Below are 19254 nucleotides of genomic sequence, written 5' to 3' on the forward strand. Positions count from 1 at the left end.
TTGACGCACCTCCCCTTGACCTTTAGCCTCTGCTCCCAACTCCCCTTGTCACTGAGGAGTCCTTGGACCTTCCTGCTGAAAAGGAGACACTAGCTCCTGCCTGCCTCCCTTTCCTGCTGAGGTTTTCTCCGGCACTTACCACCTCTGACTTGGTACACATATTTTTTACTTTTGGTTTTTTTGGTTTCTATCTCTTCCCACTAGAATGTGGGCACGGCAAGAAGCGTGTGTGTGTGTGTGTGTGTGTGTGTGTGTGTGTGTGTGCACGTTGAGTCTGTCTATCCTCATGTCCTAGAACAGAGTTGGGCACCTAGAACACACTCAGCAAACGCTTGTTGAATGAATGACTTTCTGTAGAAAATGAGATCTTGAAAATAGCTGTTCCCTGAGAGAGAGATAGCTCAAATCTGCCCATCCTTGTACGAGAGCAAACCTGCCTTTGAAGCTAAGACCTTCTTCCTGTGTTCATACTTCAGAAAAAGAAGACGCTACTGATAATATCTGAAAGGAAGGAGATCGTCATTGTGCTGGGTCTGAGATGTAACGCCGTACAAATTGTTTTTTTTTTTATGCACCAGCCTCCCAAGCAGTTTCCAGAGATGGATTATCTTACTTTCCTTTTGGCTATTCTTCATGTACACAAAGGTAAAAAAAAATCTTTTTGTCTTCATTTAACAAATTAACTCGATTTTTGGTATTTCAGTGTGATATGTGCAGGATTTCTTTGATGATTTCTCACTTGTTCCAAGGACTAGAGGAACTGCCAACATGAGCAGTAGAAAACGGCCAGTCTTCCCAAGATCTCAGCTTCCTTCCTTCCTCTTGTTAGAAAGCTGAAGGTATTTATTTGGTATTCCATTATCAAGTCTAACTGAATTTATGTCATGTTGTATATTTCAGCTCTATGTGAAGAGACATTTTGGGACACGACTATTAAATTTGCTGAGAATATGACTCTAGAATGTATGTACCCATCAGTGGACATTACCCAGGTGGAGTGGCTTAAGATCCACGATGTGCAGAAGTCCATAGGCTTGCTCCACCCCATTTACGGTGTGGTCATCCATGACCCCTATGTCAAGAAGGTTCACCTTTTGAACTCAACGACGGCTCCCAACACTGTGATCCTCTCCTTTTATAATGCCTCTGAGACCGATGTCGGCACCTATTCCTGCTCTTTCCTGACTTACACACATGGAACTTGGAAAAAGACAATCCGTGTGGTTCAGTCAGGTAAGGGCAAATTTCGTTCTCCCTCTCCCCACCCCACAATATTGAATTCCACAATACTGAATTCTGTCAAGCCCAAGTGGAAGCTGCAAATGCTTTATCCTATTCTTGGGGCTTTCCCCAAACCCTTTTCCGGGCTGTATGATCTTACTGTTTCAAAGGAGTGATTCTGTGGACCAATTTCATTTCTTAGTGGGCGGTCGTTTCCGCGTGGAAGTGGCTCATTGATTTCAATATGGAAGCAGAAAGCATGGGCTCTAGGTGTCTTCATGAGAACACGAGCCTAGATTCGTGGATGAGGCCACACGTGAGTTCAGGAGCCGGCCCTTGGGCTAGGCACTCAGCACTGGCTTCAACCTCTGGATGGCTACAGGTCCTTGTATACGACGTCATCTGAGATTATTAGTGAATCCTGGCAGAGTTCAAACAGTGGCCCTGTCTTCCGCCCCTTCCAAATTCACCTAGACAGGACTCTTCCTTCAGAAGTCACTAGCTATCATGTGAGAGTCTAATGATGTCTTGGGATATTTTTGCTCTGTCCCCCTGTGGTTGTGGTTTGGTCCTTCTGTAGTGGCCACATAGAGTGGATACGCTTTACTGAGAAAGCTTGGGTGTTGTAGCCAGTACTTTTATATAAATTTGTATCAGTGGCACTCCCTCTCTCTCTTAGTCTTGGGTTTCTGAAATGGTAAATTGAGTTAATAACAGCACTCTCTTTGTTGAATAGTTTAGGGAGACTATAAAGAACTTGGCCCATGGTCATCAGAGAATAGAAAGTATTACTACCATCATTATTACTAGCATTTCCTGTGTTTTTGATACAAAATGATTAATGTTGACATTTTTATATATAAGTGACAGTCTAATTTTGAAACCATGCATTTCTTACCTGGTGACTTTCAAATCAAACTCCTTGAATATATAGAGGAGAACACTATATGATTTATTTTTAAGAGAGTCATGTTCTGTGCTTCAAACACACACACGTGTGCTTATTGCTTTGTGTATGTGTGTGTGTGTGTGTGTGTGTGTGGGTGTGTGTGTGTGAATGTTGCAGATAACTGAAGCCAGAGCTGCTCACATGGCAGGCGAACACCCTGCTGTTGAGCTACAACTCCAGGCCAAGCAAACCATGTTCCAAAGCATAATTACAGTATTATATGAGGAATATAAGGTATTGCAAGGAAAGAATGTTTATGTGCTTAGTTTCCCTTTCTCTTTATGTTTAACTCAGGACTAATTTTGTGTATATAGCTAGGACTTAAAGAGTGTTAATTGGCAACACCACCTTAATTACACACTAATTTTTTGAAAGATTCCATCTTGCCATACAGAACCCATTTGCTGCTGTGTGCAGACATCTGTTCAGTGCTGTTTGCAAGTATAGTCCCCTTCTGACCAGTCTTTCAAGTGAAGGTGTGGGTTGGTAAGGGTCTTGGGATTGCACATGGGGCCTGAGCCTCCAGGGCTGGAAGGAGATGGGCCCGTCTCCCTGCCATGCGTGGTTCTGCCTCTGAAATTTTAGCAACAAGTCAGGTATTTCGATTTCTCTTACAAGGCAACCAATTGAAAACAGGCAGCCTGGCCTTTTCCGAATGTGTAGGATGCAGTATGGAGCTGAATTGTCAAGGTTATTGCTGTTCCACGGTAGGATTTTTAGCATCATGTGTGAACAGCTTTGGGAATAGTCCTCTATTCTTATCATCTAAATTTGTTGTTCTTCTTATATTTTGAACAGGGTAAAAGAGAGCTCCCCGCCTGATGGGCTTTTTCATGATCAAGGGTGAAATATTCAGCTAGTTGCCAAAGAGGTACCAGTCCTCATCTGGCTCCATTCCTTGTGATGGTAGCTTTTTATATGTTGGTCTTGATCATTTTTATTTTTACAGAACAGTTGACATCGTGAACCAGTCAGGATCTTCCACCTCACTGGGAGATTTGAGGGCTTCCTTGTTTCAAACTGAGGATGATAGAGACTTTAAACTGAATATTAGTTGTATTTCAAAGTTTACGTTGAATATAACAAAGATTTTCCTTATGTGTTTTGTTCACAACATCCAGGATCTCTAATGATTGCGTTTTGGGGATAATGTCAAGGGGAACTGATTATCTATTTAACAAGAAAAACTAAAACTTGGAATCTGAAAATTCTAATTTCTATAACAGATTATAAGAACTTCAAATGGATGAAGGAATCAAGTCCCTGCCCTCTAAGTGTGTTGACTTCTGCTACTTCTTGGTAGCTTTTCAGGTGTAGGGGATTGCACGTGTCAGTGTTACACAGATCTTCTCCCTTAGCCCCTATTACACACTTGAGTGTGGGCATTTCTTTGATTTTACAAATGAGGGCACTGAGATCTAGTGGCCTTTCCAAGGCTTCAAGCTCTGCCTGGGTCCCACTGGGCAAAGTTGTAACTAGACATAAAGTGACAGCTTGGGGGACATGTTCCCCCACCTGGGCCCTTCCTGGGAATCATCAACCAGTGCCCACCTTGTACCTCCTCCTTCCCCTTACACTTTCTGCCTAGAGTTGGGCCAATTGAATATCTTATTCTGGATGAACAATACTGCTAATAAAAAAAAACATTCTTAAAAATGTGTGTTAGTTTAGGAATAGACATTTGTGAATTAGCAATGGATTTAGACTATTTTATAGTAATAACAGCTGCATGAATTTTAGTTAATTCATGGGGAAACCTGTTGAGGTGACTTAGGAGATAACATTTCAAAAGCAGCCCTTTTGTGCATGAGTAGTGATGGAAGTAGGGTCCTGGGGAAAATTTCTGCCTCCCTGAAATCTCTGGCCTTACTGGTCAAAGTAAAAGAAAATGTAGTTTCTGTTAAAGAAAACATAATTCTGTTTATGAAACTTACCACCAAATGGGTGACCCACTCAAATATTATGCTACTTAACTTTCCCACGGTACCTACTTGGTATGAGGTATCCAAATGTCATCTCATTTAACATTTGAAAAATACCATGGAGTGATCATGTTTTCCATGTCATGACTGAGGGCACTGAGATTCAGGGTCGTTAACCAAGACGTGGCACAAGACGTGGTCTCAGGATGGGGAAGTGACTCTCTCCCTGCCCCATCAACAAATGGGCTCAGGTATTTTCTATATTAAAAAAGAAATTTAAGACTATGTGGGCAGCAGAATATTAGATATAAACCTGGAAAGTTACCGTGACCCAGATCTTGATGTGCTGAATGGAGTTTGAACCTCTCTAATCTAGACCTTGCTGAACATTTTTAGAGAGAGAGGGACACAGAAAAAAGACCAGTTTGTTTTTCACTTCCAGCAAGATTAAACTGGGTTCAGGTTAAGTCCCAAGCGATCTGCTGGGGTGCCTCCTCTTACTGGGGGAGGCCAGTCTTTTGTTGTATTCAGGTTTTCACTTGATTGGATGAGGCCCATCCACATGATGCAGGACCATCTGCTTACTCCTAAATCACTGATTTAAACATTAATCTTATCCAGAAACACTCTTCAAGTTTACTCAGAAAATTACTATCACATCTATTTTGGAAAATCATATGGCATTAGTCAGGTTAAAGAATCACATATCCTATTATCCAATAATTCTACTTTTGATGTTTTAAAGATTGCTCCAATTGGGAGAAGTGCCCAACAATATTTGCAATAGTGACCATAAGAGAAAACAATTGGTAACAAGCCAAGTACCCATCCCCAATAGGATGGACAAAGACCTTGGCAGCATACATACAGCAGTGTACTCTGCATCCCTGAAAAGCACTGAAGTGTGACTCTGCTCACCAACAGGGATGAATCCCAGGAACAACGCGTTGACGAAAGCCAGCGTTACCGAAGGATACACAAGGCATGATTCCTTTCCTTTAAAGTTCAGAGACATGTAAAATCCAACAATATGTTATTTATGTGTGTCAAACGCAAATGGTGAAACTACAAAGAAAAGCACAGCTTAAAAGTGCGAGCGGGAAGGAGACAGAGTCAGGAGGGGCCACAGGTTTTCAAAGCTCATACTATTGGTTTACACTCACCTAGAGTGTTTTATTTCCCACTTGTCTCAAAAATATTTCATAACATTTCTTTCAGAACTACTGAATTCCGATAAAAATGTTGAAGAAAGATGTGATTCTGATTTTTGAGCAGTTCAAAAATAATTGTCTAAGTTAAGGATGAGATTCTCATTTGGATTTGGCCTACAGGTCAAAGAGAGGGAAGCTGCAAGAATAATTTTGAAATTTTATGATCCAAGGAAAGAAAAATGATAGTTTCAATTGAGAAGATGGGAAGTCAGGAGCCCACCACGGCTTGGAGGAAAGGAGAGATGTCAGCTCAGGAGCATAAATTGTCAAGTTGCCGCAGTCCGGCTGCAGCAAAATAACTGGGGGGTGACGAGCAACTTGTGTAGATTGATACAGCAGGAGTGGGAGCCGTTTACTGTAGGACAGGAGGGGTATTTATACATTGCACACAGCTTATCTTAATTAGCATAAACTAGATACAGCAGTCAACCAATAAGGAATCTCCACACTTAATGACTTGGTGGCGTTACTTCACAAACCACTCCCTCTGGCATTTTGCCAGGTGCCATCCAGACTTGTTTACAGACTCTAACATTTCTCTGGCAAAATGCCAGGCACCATCCTGACTTGTTTACAGACTCTAACATCAAGTAGCCTGTGATTGGCTGACAAAGGAACTATTGAACTAATAAATAGGAACTGGTATTGGAAATAAGTGGTTTTCCAGTGATTGGAGTGAGACTTGATGTTAAGAAAGAGGGTTGGTGAAGTCCTGTGGACCGAAGCTGCAATCCAAGTGGAGCTCGAGGAGGCTGGTGACCCTGAAGTGTGGAAGGGGTTTCTATCACACACAGAGGACACAGGGGAAGCAGGGAGAAAGCGGGGTAAGGAGAGCAGACGCGGAGCAGGTGTGCCACTGACTTGGAGCAGCGGACACGTTTAACTGGGGTTGCAGGGAGGTGGCCGTCTGTCCTGCTCCACACAGCAGGTGCTTGGTGTTGGCCACAGTCGCTCTGCTCGTGTGATCTCCTCCTGTGATCCTGCATACGTGTTTCTCCTTAGTGGCTCTTTAGTATCAAGGGCTCCAGAATGGATGGCAGGTCCGAGGAATCCCATGACAGAAGGGATTCTCCAGATTGTGCTGGCTTCCTGCTGGTTGGGGCCAGCACAGTCAGCCTTTTCCCCAACGTGGGTGTGTTGTCAGGGTGCAAAGATGGGATCTGGCTTGTATGCATGGGCTTGCTGATTTGGGGGACATAGACTCATTTATTAACTCACTCATCAAGACTTTACTAAAAACCTTTGACGTTCAAAGTAATATTTAGTGGTTGGAAGAAAGGGATAAAATTGTATATTGTAAATTATAATTTAAGGCAAATAGCAACAAGTATTACTGTGATTTATAGGACAGAATTCACTCTGTGTATGTGTGTGTGTGTGTGTGTGTGTGTGTGTGTGTGTGTGGTGCTAGGGATTGAACCCAGGGCCTTGTGCCTGTGAGGCAAACACTCTACCAACTGAGCTATATCTCTAGCCCCAGAATTCACTTTTAATTGGAAATTCAGAATAGATTCCCTGAAACAGTGAAATTGGAACTTAACCTCGAGGGAGGTAGGTCAGAATATTTGGACACTAAGATGGATGAAGTAACATTCCGAGAGAATTGCTTTAGAAAATCCTCTAGAAAATAGATAGCTTTGGGTCTAGCTTAACCAACTCTGGAAGATTATTTTCATTTTTTTAAAGAAGACTCTAACAATAACCCCAAACAGTGAAAACCTCTAAAATCAAATGAACACATAAGATGGATCAATAGATCAGTGAAGTTTCTTCTGGTTTACAATTCGTGGCTTGGTTTATTGCAATGTTGCTTCAGAAGGCATAGGAAGGCTGATGTATTTTGCACTTGTTTTTCACCATCTACCTTAAGATATTCGTGTGCTTTCCTTACTGCCTGGCTTGGCTTATCCCAAGTACAAAATGAAGGAAGAAAATGTACACAGATGACCTCCTTTGCCATCAGTGAAGGGGCAGCTGGGCCTGGAAGGTCTTTCCTGTCCAAAGTAGTTCCAATGGGAGACGAATGGGCCATGGAGGAGCCCCCGACTTTCCTGATATGGGGGTCACCAACAACACACTCCAGCTACACTTTTGACTTTACTTTTTATCATTTCTCTCTCTCCTTCCTTCCTTCCTTCCTTCCTTTCCTCCTCCCCTCCTTCAGGAATGAACCCAGGAGCACTTTACCACTGAGTTACATTCCCATCCTTGTTTTTTTGTTTGTTTTTGATTTTGAGAGAGGGTCTCACTAAAGTGCTGAGGCTGGACTTAAACTTGTGATCCTCCTGCCCCAGCCTCCTGAGTCTCTGGGATTAGAGGTTTGCATCACCACGCCCAGTTGTTTTTTGACATTTCTGGATGATGTTGCATTCTTTATTTTTATTATGCTTTTGTCTTTTTAATTTTAATTTTAGTTGACAGATATAATGGAATGTATTTATGGTGTATAGTTTGATGTTTCAACACATGTGTACATATGTTTTGTCCCAGTGTGGATTCATTGAGTTGTGACCATCCTAAGCATCTCTAGTGCTTTTAATTTTTTAAAAGTGGGATGGAATAATGAAAAAAATGCTCTAGATCTATGGTTTAAAGAATGAAACCATAAACCCTTCTTACGGCCCATCCTAGCAAGCTCAGAAATAAGTCATAAAAGTTTTCCCTTTTCTATGTTTATGTGCTTGTGTTTATACATACATATATAAGACTAAAAAAGCGTGTGTTAAAGGATACCTTTCAGTAGTTTTTCATTAAAAGACAAAGAGGAAAGGTATTTAATGGTGCCTATAAGTAATAGTCAACTGGTGAAACAGGAACACTTTAAAGGCTTGGGAATTGCAGGCCTTAATGAAATAAAATAGTGTATAGGAAGCCAGATAATAAAGAGCATTTTAAGACCCACAGAAAGCAAGGTTATGGTCCCTGAGCTTCTCAAGGGCACAGTAAATAGGAATCAGAGTGAGATGGTGACGATGTCCTGTGCCAAGGCTGTTGTTATTGACTTGCTCTCCCTGTGCCCAGCCTGGGAGGAGACACTCCAGCAGACGTGTCACCCAGGGGCACAACCCTCTGGCAGCTCTGTGGCCAAAAACCAAAGTGGGGAAAATTACAAGCTGACGTTGGTGATTGTAGCCGACACCTGAATCAATGTACATGCTCAGGTCCAGGTGTGGGTTTTGGAGTGACGTCTGTCTGGATTCTTCAGTTCTTGCTCCACTTTCTCTGTCTCTATGCTTATGAGAGAACCCCGACTTCTACACTCATTAACGGTAGCAAAATACAGAAAGGAACTCATAATTTAGACTTGTTTGAATGCACCCAGGCCTCCTAGAGCAGGGGACGGAACTGGCTGTGATCTCTGCTTAAAACCCTTGTGTCCACTGTACAAGACCGAGCCTTGTTGACACATCTATTAGTCCCAGGATGGCCGTGGGGTAGGGCACACTGTGCTGAGTTGCTGGAGAAGGAGCCTCGGCCGGGGGAGTCTTGCCCAGCCCCCACATCCTCAGGGGCCCCTGAATGTTTCTCAGCTCAGCCGGAGGCTGTGCGGCTCTCGAGTTTTCTGCTTTTAACTCTCAGCGATCAAGACACCTCGCGCCTCTTGCACTGGTTTCCACCACAGCTGCTCTTCACCCAGCACCCAAAGGTACTGCCAACCACAATCTCTGGAAGGCGTTTCCTCTGCAGAGTAGGTGTCCGTGTGTGGGCGCTCTGCCTGAGGACGGTGGAAATGTGGCTTCGTGCCTGAGCAAGAGCTGGCATCAGACAGTCGTGGGTGTCCACGCGGGTCACCGTGGAACATGTCCATCCCACGCCCAGTGCGACGGGTAGGCTTTCCTTCTCTCCACGATTCGTGTCATGCAAGCTTGAAAACTACAGAGGGTGGGCATCCATCTCTAGCACTTTCTCTCAGAAACTTCTCTGTAGGATGAGGAGCAGGTGTGAGTGGCCTTCCTAGAAACCTTAAAGGAATTTACAAATGGACACATATTTGTGACTGAAAGTTAAAGTTTGCATTTTACAAAATAAAGAGAGCTAGATTTTCGAATGTGCAAACAAACAAGAACATAAGTAGCTGAAGAAAGAGAGAAAGTAGAGTTTTCAGCTTACCCTGCTTGGGCTTCGGGGAATTTCCCTTAGAGCCAAAGCTGCCCCTGACAGTTGTTCAGCATCTATAAAGAGACTCGGCTCCTAAGCTCTGCTTTTGATGCAGGTCTTTGTCTTTCCTGGGTTTTATGGGGAGTGGAGGCTGCAGGCAGGATGACTTTCCCTTTCCTTCTAGAACATGGTAGGAGACTATTTGTGAAGACATTAGAGATTTTGAAGCTGTTAAGAATTTTAAGACCATCAAGTCAATCCTTCAGGGATCAATGCAAAATTACTCCCCCAGGCAACATCACTTCTACTTACTCTAGAACCGTTTTAATTAAATAACTCAGCTGATGGGGCTGCTGGCACTTCCCTTGAGAGATTATTTGCAATCCAATAAATCTCAATGTGAGAAAATTTCCCCTGACTTCAGCTATTTAAGCAACTTACATTAAAAAAAAAAAAACCTTCATTATCTTCCAAGAGAAAAACTCCAATGTTTCATAGAATATTGACAAAAGAAGGTTTCTGAGGACAGAGGTGCAGTATACAGCATTCATGGCACTGGCCCATAAATAGCTATGTGCATCTTACCTGCTGAGTTCAGTGGTGTGCTGATTGTGGCCTGTAAGAATGAAGTCTGGTATGAGTTCTGTATGTGAATGCTCCATTTAACTAGCAGGATACGGAAGAAATGTAACATTCTCATTTCAGATGACTAGTTCCTAAGCACAAATTGTCCCATTTCTTGGCAGGTCACATGGATTCTTTATGCTACCAGCACTGTCATTTCAGAATAGCTTAGAGAAGGGTGTGTGTGTGTGTGTGTGTGTGTGTGTACACATGCATTCTGGCAGGCAAGGTAATTTCCTTCATTTATTAAATAAAGAGCATTTACTTATAGAAAACTTTAGATCCTATTCCTAATTTATTCCATGAATGCATAAATTCATTGTTCCTTACAAACTGGATGCTACAATTGGATATATACTCTTTTCATTTAAGAAACAGTCAGTAGATTCAATTATCATCTCTGAGACAGAGCTTGGGTATATTAGTGCATGTCCACAAATGAGACCATTTAGTGTGTCCCATTAGCTCGTGAGATCAGATTTCTTAAGATATCTCTTTATATTCTTTTAAGAAATAGAGTTGTCCATTTAAATTAAATAAAGGTCACTTATTTAACATAGGACTTGTAGCTTCCTTATTCTATTTTTATTAAGTCCTAGAAATGGTTTCTAAAAGAATGAGCATTTAATAAGATGGAAATATTTCCAACTACAGGTGTTAAATTTCTTTCAGCTGCCACAGTGTTTGAATTTTGATTCTTAACATAGTCTGACCTTTATGATTTTAGTGAAAAAAGAAGAACTAATCTTAAGGGAAAATCATTAAGCCCTGTTCCTGAAATGATACTTTGGAGTATAGAATTCACTTTATTAGATGAATGTTGACAACAGTAATTGAAACACTTGTGTGAATTTTGTGAATCCTTTCTAAATTAATTAAAGAGACATTTATTTTATGCCATGAGGAAATGAAGAAAAAAGTAGAAAGGTCTCTGTTTTTGAGAAGTTTATAGTCTCAAAGGGGAAGTACCCACCTATATGCCATGTGAACTTGTGACCCAGGTGACCATATGGCTGGGTGGAAGCTGGTAGAGAGTACAAAACAAAGTTTGGGGAATTGAGAGGTGGCTGCGATTGCTCCTACTTTGTGGAACCATGACCTACAAATCGGGGTAAGTTTGGGTGGGTGGTGGTGAAGGATGGCAGGAAGAGGGGGGGTCCAACAGGAAGAAGCATTATCAGAAATATCACATACAAGGGAAATTCTCTGAACTTGGGGCATATGAAAAACACATGGGGTTAGAGGCCTGAGAGAAGGTTGATGGATGGGAGATCTAAATTTTGGATTTCACCCAGTGGTTAGTGGCCAGGTTGGCCATGTCTGGAGTTCTTACCCTAGCCACAGCGCGTAGGATGATAAAAGGTGAGAAAGCAGAAATACCGGCAAGAATAGGGGGGGTCTGGAGTCCCCAGTGAAGCAGGGCCGTGTCCCGGGCGTGGCAGGTGATGCGACCTCCACAGTGTCCTCACTCACCTTCCTCAGGAAGAAAGCTCTCCCCAACTTCCTCCTTTCCATTTTCCCTTCTCTTTCAGCAAATACTAATAGAATGTCTGTCAGGTTCTGGGGAGCTGTGTGAGGTTGGGGGCACTCAGAGCAATATCCCAGCCCTGATCTCAGGCCTAAGGCCAATGACAAGGCCAGTCGTGCTTGTTGAATGACTGTGGAGGCACAGGACAGTTGATGGTGATGCTGGGGGTGGAGGTGGCTTGTGTGTGTGTGTGTGTGTCTTGGAAGGATGGTGCTGGGAGGAAGGAAGGGGCATTCAGGAAGCTTCAGAGACCCAAAGACTCTTGAGTTTACTCAAGAGAAAGGAGATTAGAACTTCCTGGGTTAAAGGGGGTTGTGCTGTCAGCCGGGGGACAGTCCTGCTGGGTGGGGGACGTGAGCATGAAGGGCGACGGGAGTCTGGTGTGCTTGGAAATCTGAGGCTTCAGAAAGCTTGAGTGGAAGTTTGTTTCGTGGTCATCGCTGCCAGGTAGTGACCTTGGAGGGGTAAATAGAAGAAATTTGGAAGAAGCTCCAAATTTTTGTTTGAAGAGGGGAGATTGAGAACCCTGGGTTTGGAACCGCGTGTGCATGACAAGCCCACCTTCTTACTTAGCTGCGTTTCCTTTGCAGCAGAATGGGTGTGAACTCGGGTTCCCTCTAGTGACATTTTTTTGTGCCACAGCTCTTTTGACTTATTCTTTAGGCAGTGGGGCGCTATTAGGGAACTTGACTGGGCAAGTGAGTTGCGATTTGGAAAGCGTACTCAGGCAGGAGTCTAGAAGGGGGATCAGATGCAAAGGAGACAAAGGGAGATCGAGTCAGGAGGCTGTGGCGGGGGGTGAATTGTGTCCCCACAAAATCATATGTTGAAGTTCCAACTTGTTGTATTTCAGAATGTGACTTTTTTGGAGGTAAGGTCTTAAAAGAGGTAATTAGGTTAAAATGAAGTCATTAGGGTGGGCCTAAGACAACTGCACGGCTGTCCTATGTCTCTGGGGCACAGAGAGAAAACCAGGAAGACGTGGAGAGGATGGTTTCCCGTGAGCCAAAGGGAAGCCCTCCAAGGAAAACAGTCCCAGGGAGCCTTGAGTTTGGGCTTCCAACCTCCAGGATTGTGGAAAAAGTAAGCGTGGAACCTTGTTACGACAGCCCTCTTCACTAACTCAGAAACTTGTTGTCTGGGCTTGATGCTATCAAATATGTCATACTCACTTGGTGGGGACAGTGCTTGACACTTCCAAGACACACTCAACAAAGCAGCAAGAGCCATGAGAATCATCAGCATCAACCCTGATGGGACCTGAGGAAGGTGCTGGTTCCATTCGCACTGAGGTGGAACAGAGCAGCCTGCTGTGTGTATCTCCCAGGAGGCGAAAAGCGTTCCCCCAAGGGGTAACCTGTGTTCAGCACATCACGTTTACAGAGGGGTTTTGAACATCAGGGGGATATCAGATTGATGGCCTTGCTCAAATGTGAACAAGATTGGAATACAGCCAGTGGGGAGGTGTCTATTTGAGAAATAAGGTAGGAGAGAAGATGATTTGGGCCAGGATGGAATGGTGGGGACAGAGTACATGTTTGAGAAAAAAAAATTATAAATCAGATTGAAGGACCCCAAGACTGATTGGAGTAGCGGGTAAGGGAAGAGAAGTTCAGAATGACATCAGTTCCTCTACAGTGCCGAGAAATGGGAGGGAACCAGTCTGGAGAGGGAAATATGGCTTTGGATACCTGTGAGTAAAAGTTGGAGAAAAGTATCTGAAAATCTGAGGAATGTCATGGGGTTCTCCTTTGCCATCTCCAAGGAAATTCTAAGAAAGTGGTTAGGTGTTGTTTTTCCTTGCAAGATCGTGATGCACTCCCCAAACTGTATTGTATTCGAGATGTTCTGACTGCCAGAACATACCCCCAGTTTTCTAGATGAAGTGGGTGAAACTTTCTGGCCTGTCTAGAGCTCCCAATTGGATGGCACCCGTTGAAAAGATACTTGTTCTGAAACATGGTGTCTGTTTGCAAATCCCAGATGTGCCTCTTTCAAATAAACAGGAGGTTGCCTGTTTCTGGCAAGAGGATCTTGCCCATTTTCTAAGTTAGATCAAGGGCTCCTCATTTCTTTTGAGCAATGTACGTTAGTGGTTCTAATGGGAATTTGGGGATTCTCTAATAGTTTCCTTCACAGAGAGGAGAACAAATAATTCACTAAGTGTCCTTGTCAGTCTCTCTTTATTCACTGAAACATTGCTGTGGTCTACACAGTTTTCAAAAGCTATCAAGTTTCTTTCACTCATTTTGTCTCCTTGATATGTGGGAAAACTCTTTATCATTCACCTGAGTGTCTTTCACGGATATTTTTCAGATTCTCCTTTGGCTTGTTGCTCATTGGCAATTCTGGGCCTATGACTCTTCCCATTTGAACATTCTTTTGCAGTTTCTGGTGACACCGCCATCTCACTGTGGCACTTTGACTTTGCCATGTAGCCATGAAGGGTTTTATTTAAAGCACCCAGCCCTTTAGATCTGTTAGAAAATATGTCTCTGGACTTTCAAAATATGTTTTTCAGTATTCTGGGGGTTTCTTTTGGGATTTTTTTGCCTTTTTAACTATACTTTTTATTGTTTAACCAGAATATTTGCATTTTATTATAGTTTCCATTTGTAACTTTGCAAAAATTTCCAATGAACTCTTTCGACTTTGCCTTCCTAGTCAGAGTTGCCTGTAGTCATTTGATGGCGGCAGGTACTTCAGAGGGTGTGATGTGTGTATTTGCTCCACTCCGTCATGTGTGTAAAATTCAACATGACTTTATTTCTGCGGGTTCAGTCACACAGTTACAAATGTAACCTAAATGGGGTGAGTCCCAGGCTATTTCAGAGAGGGATTCAAGATAGAAGGTAGTAATTTAAGTAGCCTACAGACTTTCCTCGTTTAATTCTTCTGTCTGCCCCATTTTACATAATACTTCTCTCCAGTCTTGTGGTTTGGGGTAGGTGGTCTGCAGTGTGTCACAGAGGCTAGTTTCCACCTTTTAAAGACTTTGAGGTTTTGTAGGAGCTGCTGCTTAGCTCTGAGCTGAGCTCTCCTCTCTAGGCAATGTCTGTGGTTTTGAATTCTGACAGCTCACTACTCTGTTGTTGATCTCTATTGACTGACCTTTCTGCATCTGAATTGGAGAAGTCATTTATACCAAAGCTGTCCCTTTCTGCAAGTGTCATGATCTTCAGGCCTCTGGTACTCATGAAGATAAAGTCATGAATTTCTGTCAGCCAGTTCTTGGATAAAAAGGCCAGAATGTTGGCATAAGGCAGGGATAAAAAGAGAAGGACTTTTTAGCAGCTGGTGCTGAGACTTGAAAAACTGTGAGTTGGGAAGAGGGATAGGTTCCAACCAGTCCAAGCCTCAGTCCTCCTGGCCCCCAGCCCCAACCTTGCCTTCCTGTAACCTGACCCTACTCTCCACATCGCACTGCACTTTACTCTTTTTAAAAACATTTTGAAGCTGTATCTGCCCTTCAAAACTGCTCTCGTGCCATTTTTCTCAGCTCTGGCCACTTCAGAGCTGTTTGAGGATGAGCTGGGTGGACTGTGAAAGGCCCCTTTGCCATGAGTTGCTCTCAGCACTGACTGTCCTCAGAAGGGCCGGCCCACAGTTTCCTGGATGCTTAGGGTTAGTGGGGAGTTGAAGTCCACCCTGTACCTCCGGGGAGGCCGCAGGCCCCTCATCACTGATGTTCTGCGTAGCCTGACCCATTAGAGACCTCCAGCAATCGTCCAGGCCTCACTTCCCGACACTGAGGACTTTCCCCCTCTTATCCCAGGCCTATTATTAATGTTTGAAAACTAACAGCTATCCTTTTTACCAAGAACAAATCAAAATCTTGCAATGTATTTGCCACCTGTCCAATTCTATTCTAGACACCTTCTGTTTTGCTGCTTGGTGTGTGGCTCAGTGATTCATTCATTGAATGGTAACTGGTCATTTTTCATGGGTGGATTTCCTGTGTTTGAAGAAGCTGGTAACAATGGGTAATCAAAACAGTGAAGTTTTTTTTTTTATTATAAAGAAAAAAGGCTTATTTTGGTGTGGGGGTCTGGAGGTACCAGGTCTAGAGGCTGCCTCTGGCAATGGCCTTCTTCAATGGCAGAGTCCCAAGGCAGCACAGAGACAGGGAGCAGGTGCCCATGTGTGTCCAACTCTCAAGATTTTTGGTGGTCCCTAAGTGTAGTGATCCAAAGATGGAAGTGGGAGTGTTTTTAATTTCTATGAAAACAAACAAACAACAATCCAGAAAAGCAACAGAATATCTCAAAGAAAAAATATCCAGACTAAAACAAAGCATAACAAAAGTCTGGAGGAAAGGAATCTCTAGGGTAAAAAGCCTAAGAATAAGTAACAATACCCCAGAGACAACTTTCGCCAAACGGCACTGGAGAACATTCAGAGTGTGTAGATTTGCATCCTTGACTTTGATGTATAGTTACTTAAATTGGGTGAAGACAGGCAAGGCACCTTGGTCATGTTCCCAGAGTGACGGGACCCAGGAAGCGCCCGTGAGTCCCCTCCAGGCACACGCTGCTTTTCCTGGGTGCACACTGTGGAGGCAGGGACATCCCCTTTCTGATGGCATGAGGGCAGTAGAAAGCAGGGTGTCCTTCTTTGATTCAGAAGCCACCCTTCCAGGAGGCACCCACAGTCGGGTGGCACAGAAGATATGTCCTTCTGACAGATGGCCGCGAAGCGAGAAGGTGAGGATTGCGCCCTCAGAGGAGGCAGCGCCGGTCACTTGCGAGCAGGTTTCATGGTGAATCAGTGATGGCTCCATCACAGTGGGGCTATGTAGGTCTTGCTCATCTTTAGAGCCCATGAATGTTGCCTCACAGCCTTTTCACAGTAGACCCCTAGGGTTGAGTTGTTTAATTGGGATTAACTCACCTTGGTGTGAAAACTAAACCACTGGGGTGTAGGGGCAGCCTTGGGTTGGGTGCACCCTTCCCTGTGCTGGGATTGTCTGGGAGCATCGCAAGGTCACCTGGCATTGTCTGGTTCATCAGGCTGACAGTCCTGACTCGGTTTCAGGTTTGAGTGCACAGCTTCTTGGAACATCTGCAGAGTGAATCTGAACGACTCCTTTCTTCCTTCCCCAGCCTTCCCCTGGCTCCCTTAAATGGAGGGAAATCAGTGGATTAATTATTAGGCTGGAGACTCCATTTTTGATATTTTTCAATGATTCTCCCTCCAAAAAAGTTGTATGAGAAATTAAATATAAATTATGATCATTAAAAATAAGTTACACTGATTTCAGGGAATATCTGATGTTTTGGATGATGAAACAGAGATGAAAGTAACATTCTTGGAAAAGTGAGCTCAGACGAGAGAAATTAAAATTGGGCAGGAAAGCATGTACCTTCTGCTTTATTAAAAACATCCACAAGTCTATGGAACACCTACCCCCAGTAGGAGACCGCTGTGAAGGAAGAGGAAGTCCAGGTTAAGGTAGGAGCTCAGAGCGGGGTGTGGGGGGTGTGCGGCGTCTGGAGGAGCTGTCTGAGAGTCCTAAGGGACTCCACAGGGCAAGGACGATCAGCAGGATGGGGGGCATGGAGGAAGGGGTACCAGGAGGGGGTTCAGAGGCCTGGAGAAAAGTGTGTCTCCTGGGAGGATCTGAGAGTAAGCCCAGGGGCCTGGTGAGCATGAGCCAAAACTGAAGTGGGGAGAAGCTGGGCCCTTAGGACTCTGGGCACATGCTGGATCCTGTCCTGAACGTTCTCGGGATGCACCGGATCTTAAGCTAAAGACTTACAGGATCAGGTTCATTTTGTTGGAATTTCCCTGGCTGTGTTATGGAGACAGGTGGAAGTGAGGTGCTCATGCATGGGGAGAATAGTGGTCTCCCTGGGGAGAGGTGGTGGTGAGATCTGCTCAAGGGGAAGAGCAGAGCAGCAGGAGATGGGAGGTTACTAGGAGGGATGAAGAAGAGACCTACAACTCAGAGTTGAGTTAAAGGAAGGAGTGGTCAAGGAAAGAGTGAAGACCAAGTTTTGATCTTGGTGGCAGGGCCTCTGGGATGCTGCTTGCCATGACAGAGATGGCCACAAGGATATCATGTCACTGAGTTCAGAAGGCCACATTATTATTTCAACATCCCTTAAAGCAAAGTTGAGAATAGGTGAATGCTCACCAAGCACCCATAGGAAGGAGAAGAACCTCCTGTGTTCTTACATACGAAAGAACAGAGGTAGGGTTCAGGGGCTGGGCTTGTAACTCACGGGTGGAGCACTTTCCTAGCATGCATGAGGCCCTGGGTTTGATCCCCTAAATAAAAAAGAGTTAGAAAAATAAAGAAATTGATAAAAAGTTTGGTTTCTCTACTTAGTGGATTTATATTCTAGCTAATGAATGTTTTTTTCCACAATAAAAGATGAGGATAAGGTCTTTAGTACAATGACTCATCAGAAAGTATTATTCTGTGGTTCAGCTCTTGTCTAAACATTAAGAAAACATCCTTTTTGTATTACTCTATGAATCAAACACATCATCGTTTCTTGCTTAGACGATAAATGTTTGGAGTCATAGCTTTCTGGAAAACATTTTATTTCATACAGATTAGTCTGACAGCTTATTTTTTACTTTTTATTTTCAATTTTTTAAGGAAGACATATTTCATTTTCAGGGTCCAAACTATATTTTGGGAAAGAGAAAGTGGGCATGAACAGATGGTGCACGTCATACTAAATTATTCCCTAGGGCTGGCATGCTCTTAAATTCTATTATTTAACATTGACTTTGTTTTGTTTATCTTACGTGATTTTTAAAGTAGCTATGTGCCAAATTAATCCTTTCTTCTAACATACAGCCAGGCTTGTACTTTTGTGAGTGTATTTTGCAAGGAAATCACCAATCACCATCTTGGTGTTATCCCTGCTTGTTGGAGCCACGGGTGATTTATTTCTATGCATCACTTAGATACCTAATTTAGACCAGTGAGTAAATTGTTTTTGCTGTTGAATACAATTGCAAAGATCCTTTGTTCTCCTATTATTCTATAGCAATAAGCTTCTGCACTGGAACGGCCTACTGTGATAAACCTCACCTTGATTGAAGCACGTCAGGGTGTATTTGTAATTGCTGGACTGGCTGGATACATCCTGTGATTAGGCTCAAATACCCCAATTTTATGGCTTTTTGTTTTGCTTTGCTTTTAAAAGGCAAACCCATAAATGTGATAAATGTAATTCCAAGATAATGGAGTTAGGAAGGCATTACTGAAGGCAATTTTAGAGGAAAACAGAGAGTGTAAAATGATGACTTTAAAATATTTAAAATTATGGAGGTGGACATTAAATTGCAGACTTTGAAGGGAAGTGTGGACGGTGGAAAGGAAATGGAAGTCATTCCTAATTCAAAGAAAGAATTTACAATGAGATAAAAGAGCCAGGGAGAATGGCAAACACTGAGTTTAAATATTCAAAAGGAACCATTTCAATTAGTTTCTTCATTTAAAAAAATGGCATGTAGCCATAGATAGGACTTATTGATTCATAGGAGGCAGATTTGTCTAGCTCTGACTAACTGTGATCTCAGGGAAAAAAATCTGTAGCTTTTATTTATTTCTTCTTTGCTTCTACTGTTCACAATTTTAATGTGGCTCTTAGATGGGTTCTAGCAAAGGGAAAGCCACAGCACCACAAAAAGGACCCAGGGATTTGGGGTTAGTTGCATTACCATTGGATTCATTCATCGGAT

The 19254-nt window shown here is 43.2% G+C and overlaps 1 protein-coding gene across 1 annotated transcript in view; it reads left to right on the forward strand.

Annotated features, from left to right (window-relative positions):
* The first annotated feature begins 581 nt into the window (after positions 1-581).
* Positions 582-19254, forward strand: part of LOC143640426 (CD226 antigen-like) — a 56140-nt gene continuing 37467 nt past the window's right edge. Inside the window, exons 1-2 of the mRNA XM_077108246.1 lie at positions 582-645; positions 901-1233. Of these exons, the coding sequence (XP_076964361.1) occupies positions 600-645; positions 901-1233 (379 nt within the window). The 5' untranslated portion in view covers positions 582-599. The remainder of the gene's footprint in view (positions 646-900; positions 1234-19254) is intronic.

This window comes from Callospermophilus lateralis, unplaced genomic scaffold (assembly GCF_048772815.1).
Source record: "Callospermophilus lateralis isolate mCalLat2 unplaced genomic scaffold, mCalLat2.hap1 Scaffold_246, whole genome shotgun sequence".
NCBI classification, from domain to species: Eukaryota; Metazoa; Chordata; class Mammalia; order Rodentia; family Sciuridae; genus Callospermophilus; species Callospermophilus lateralis.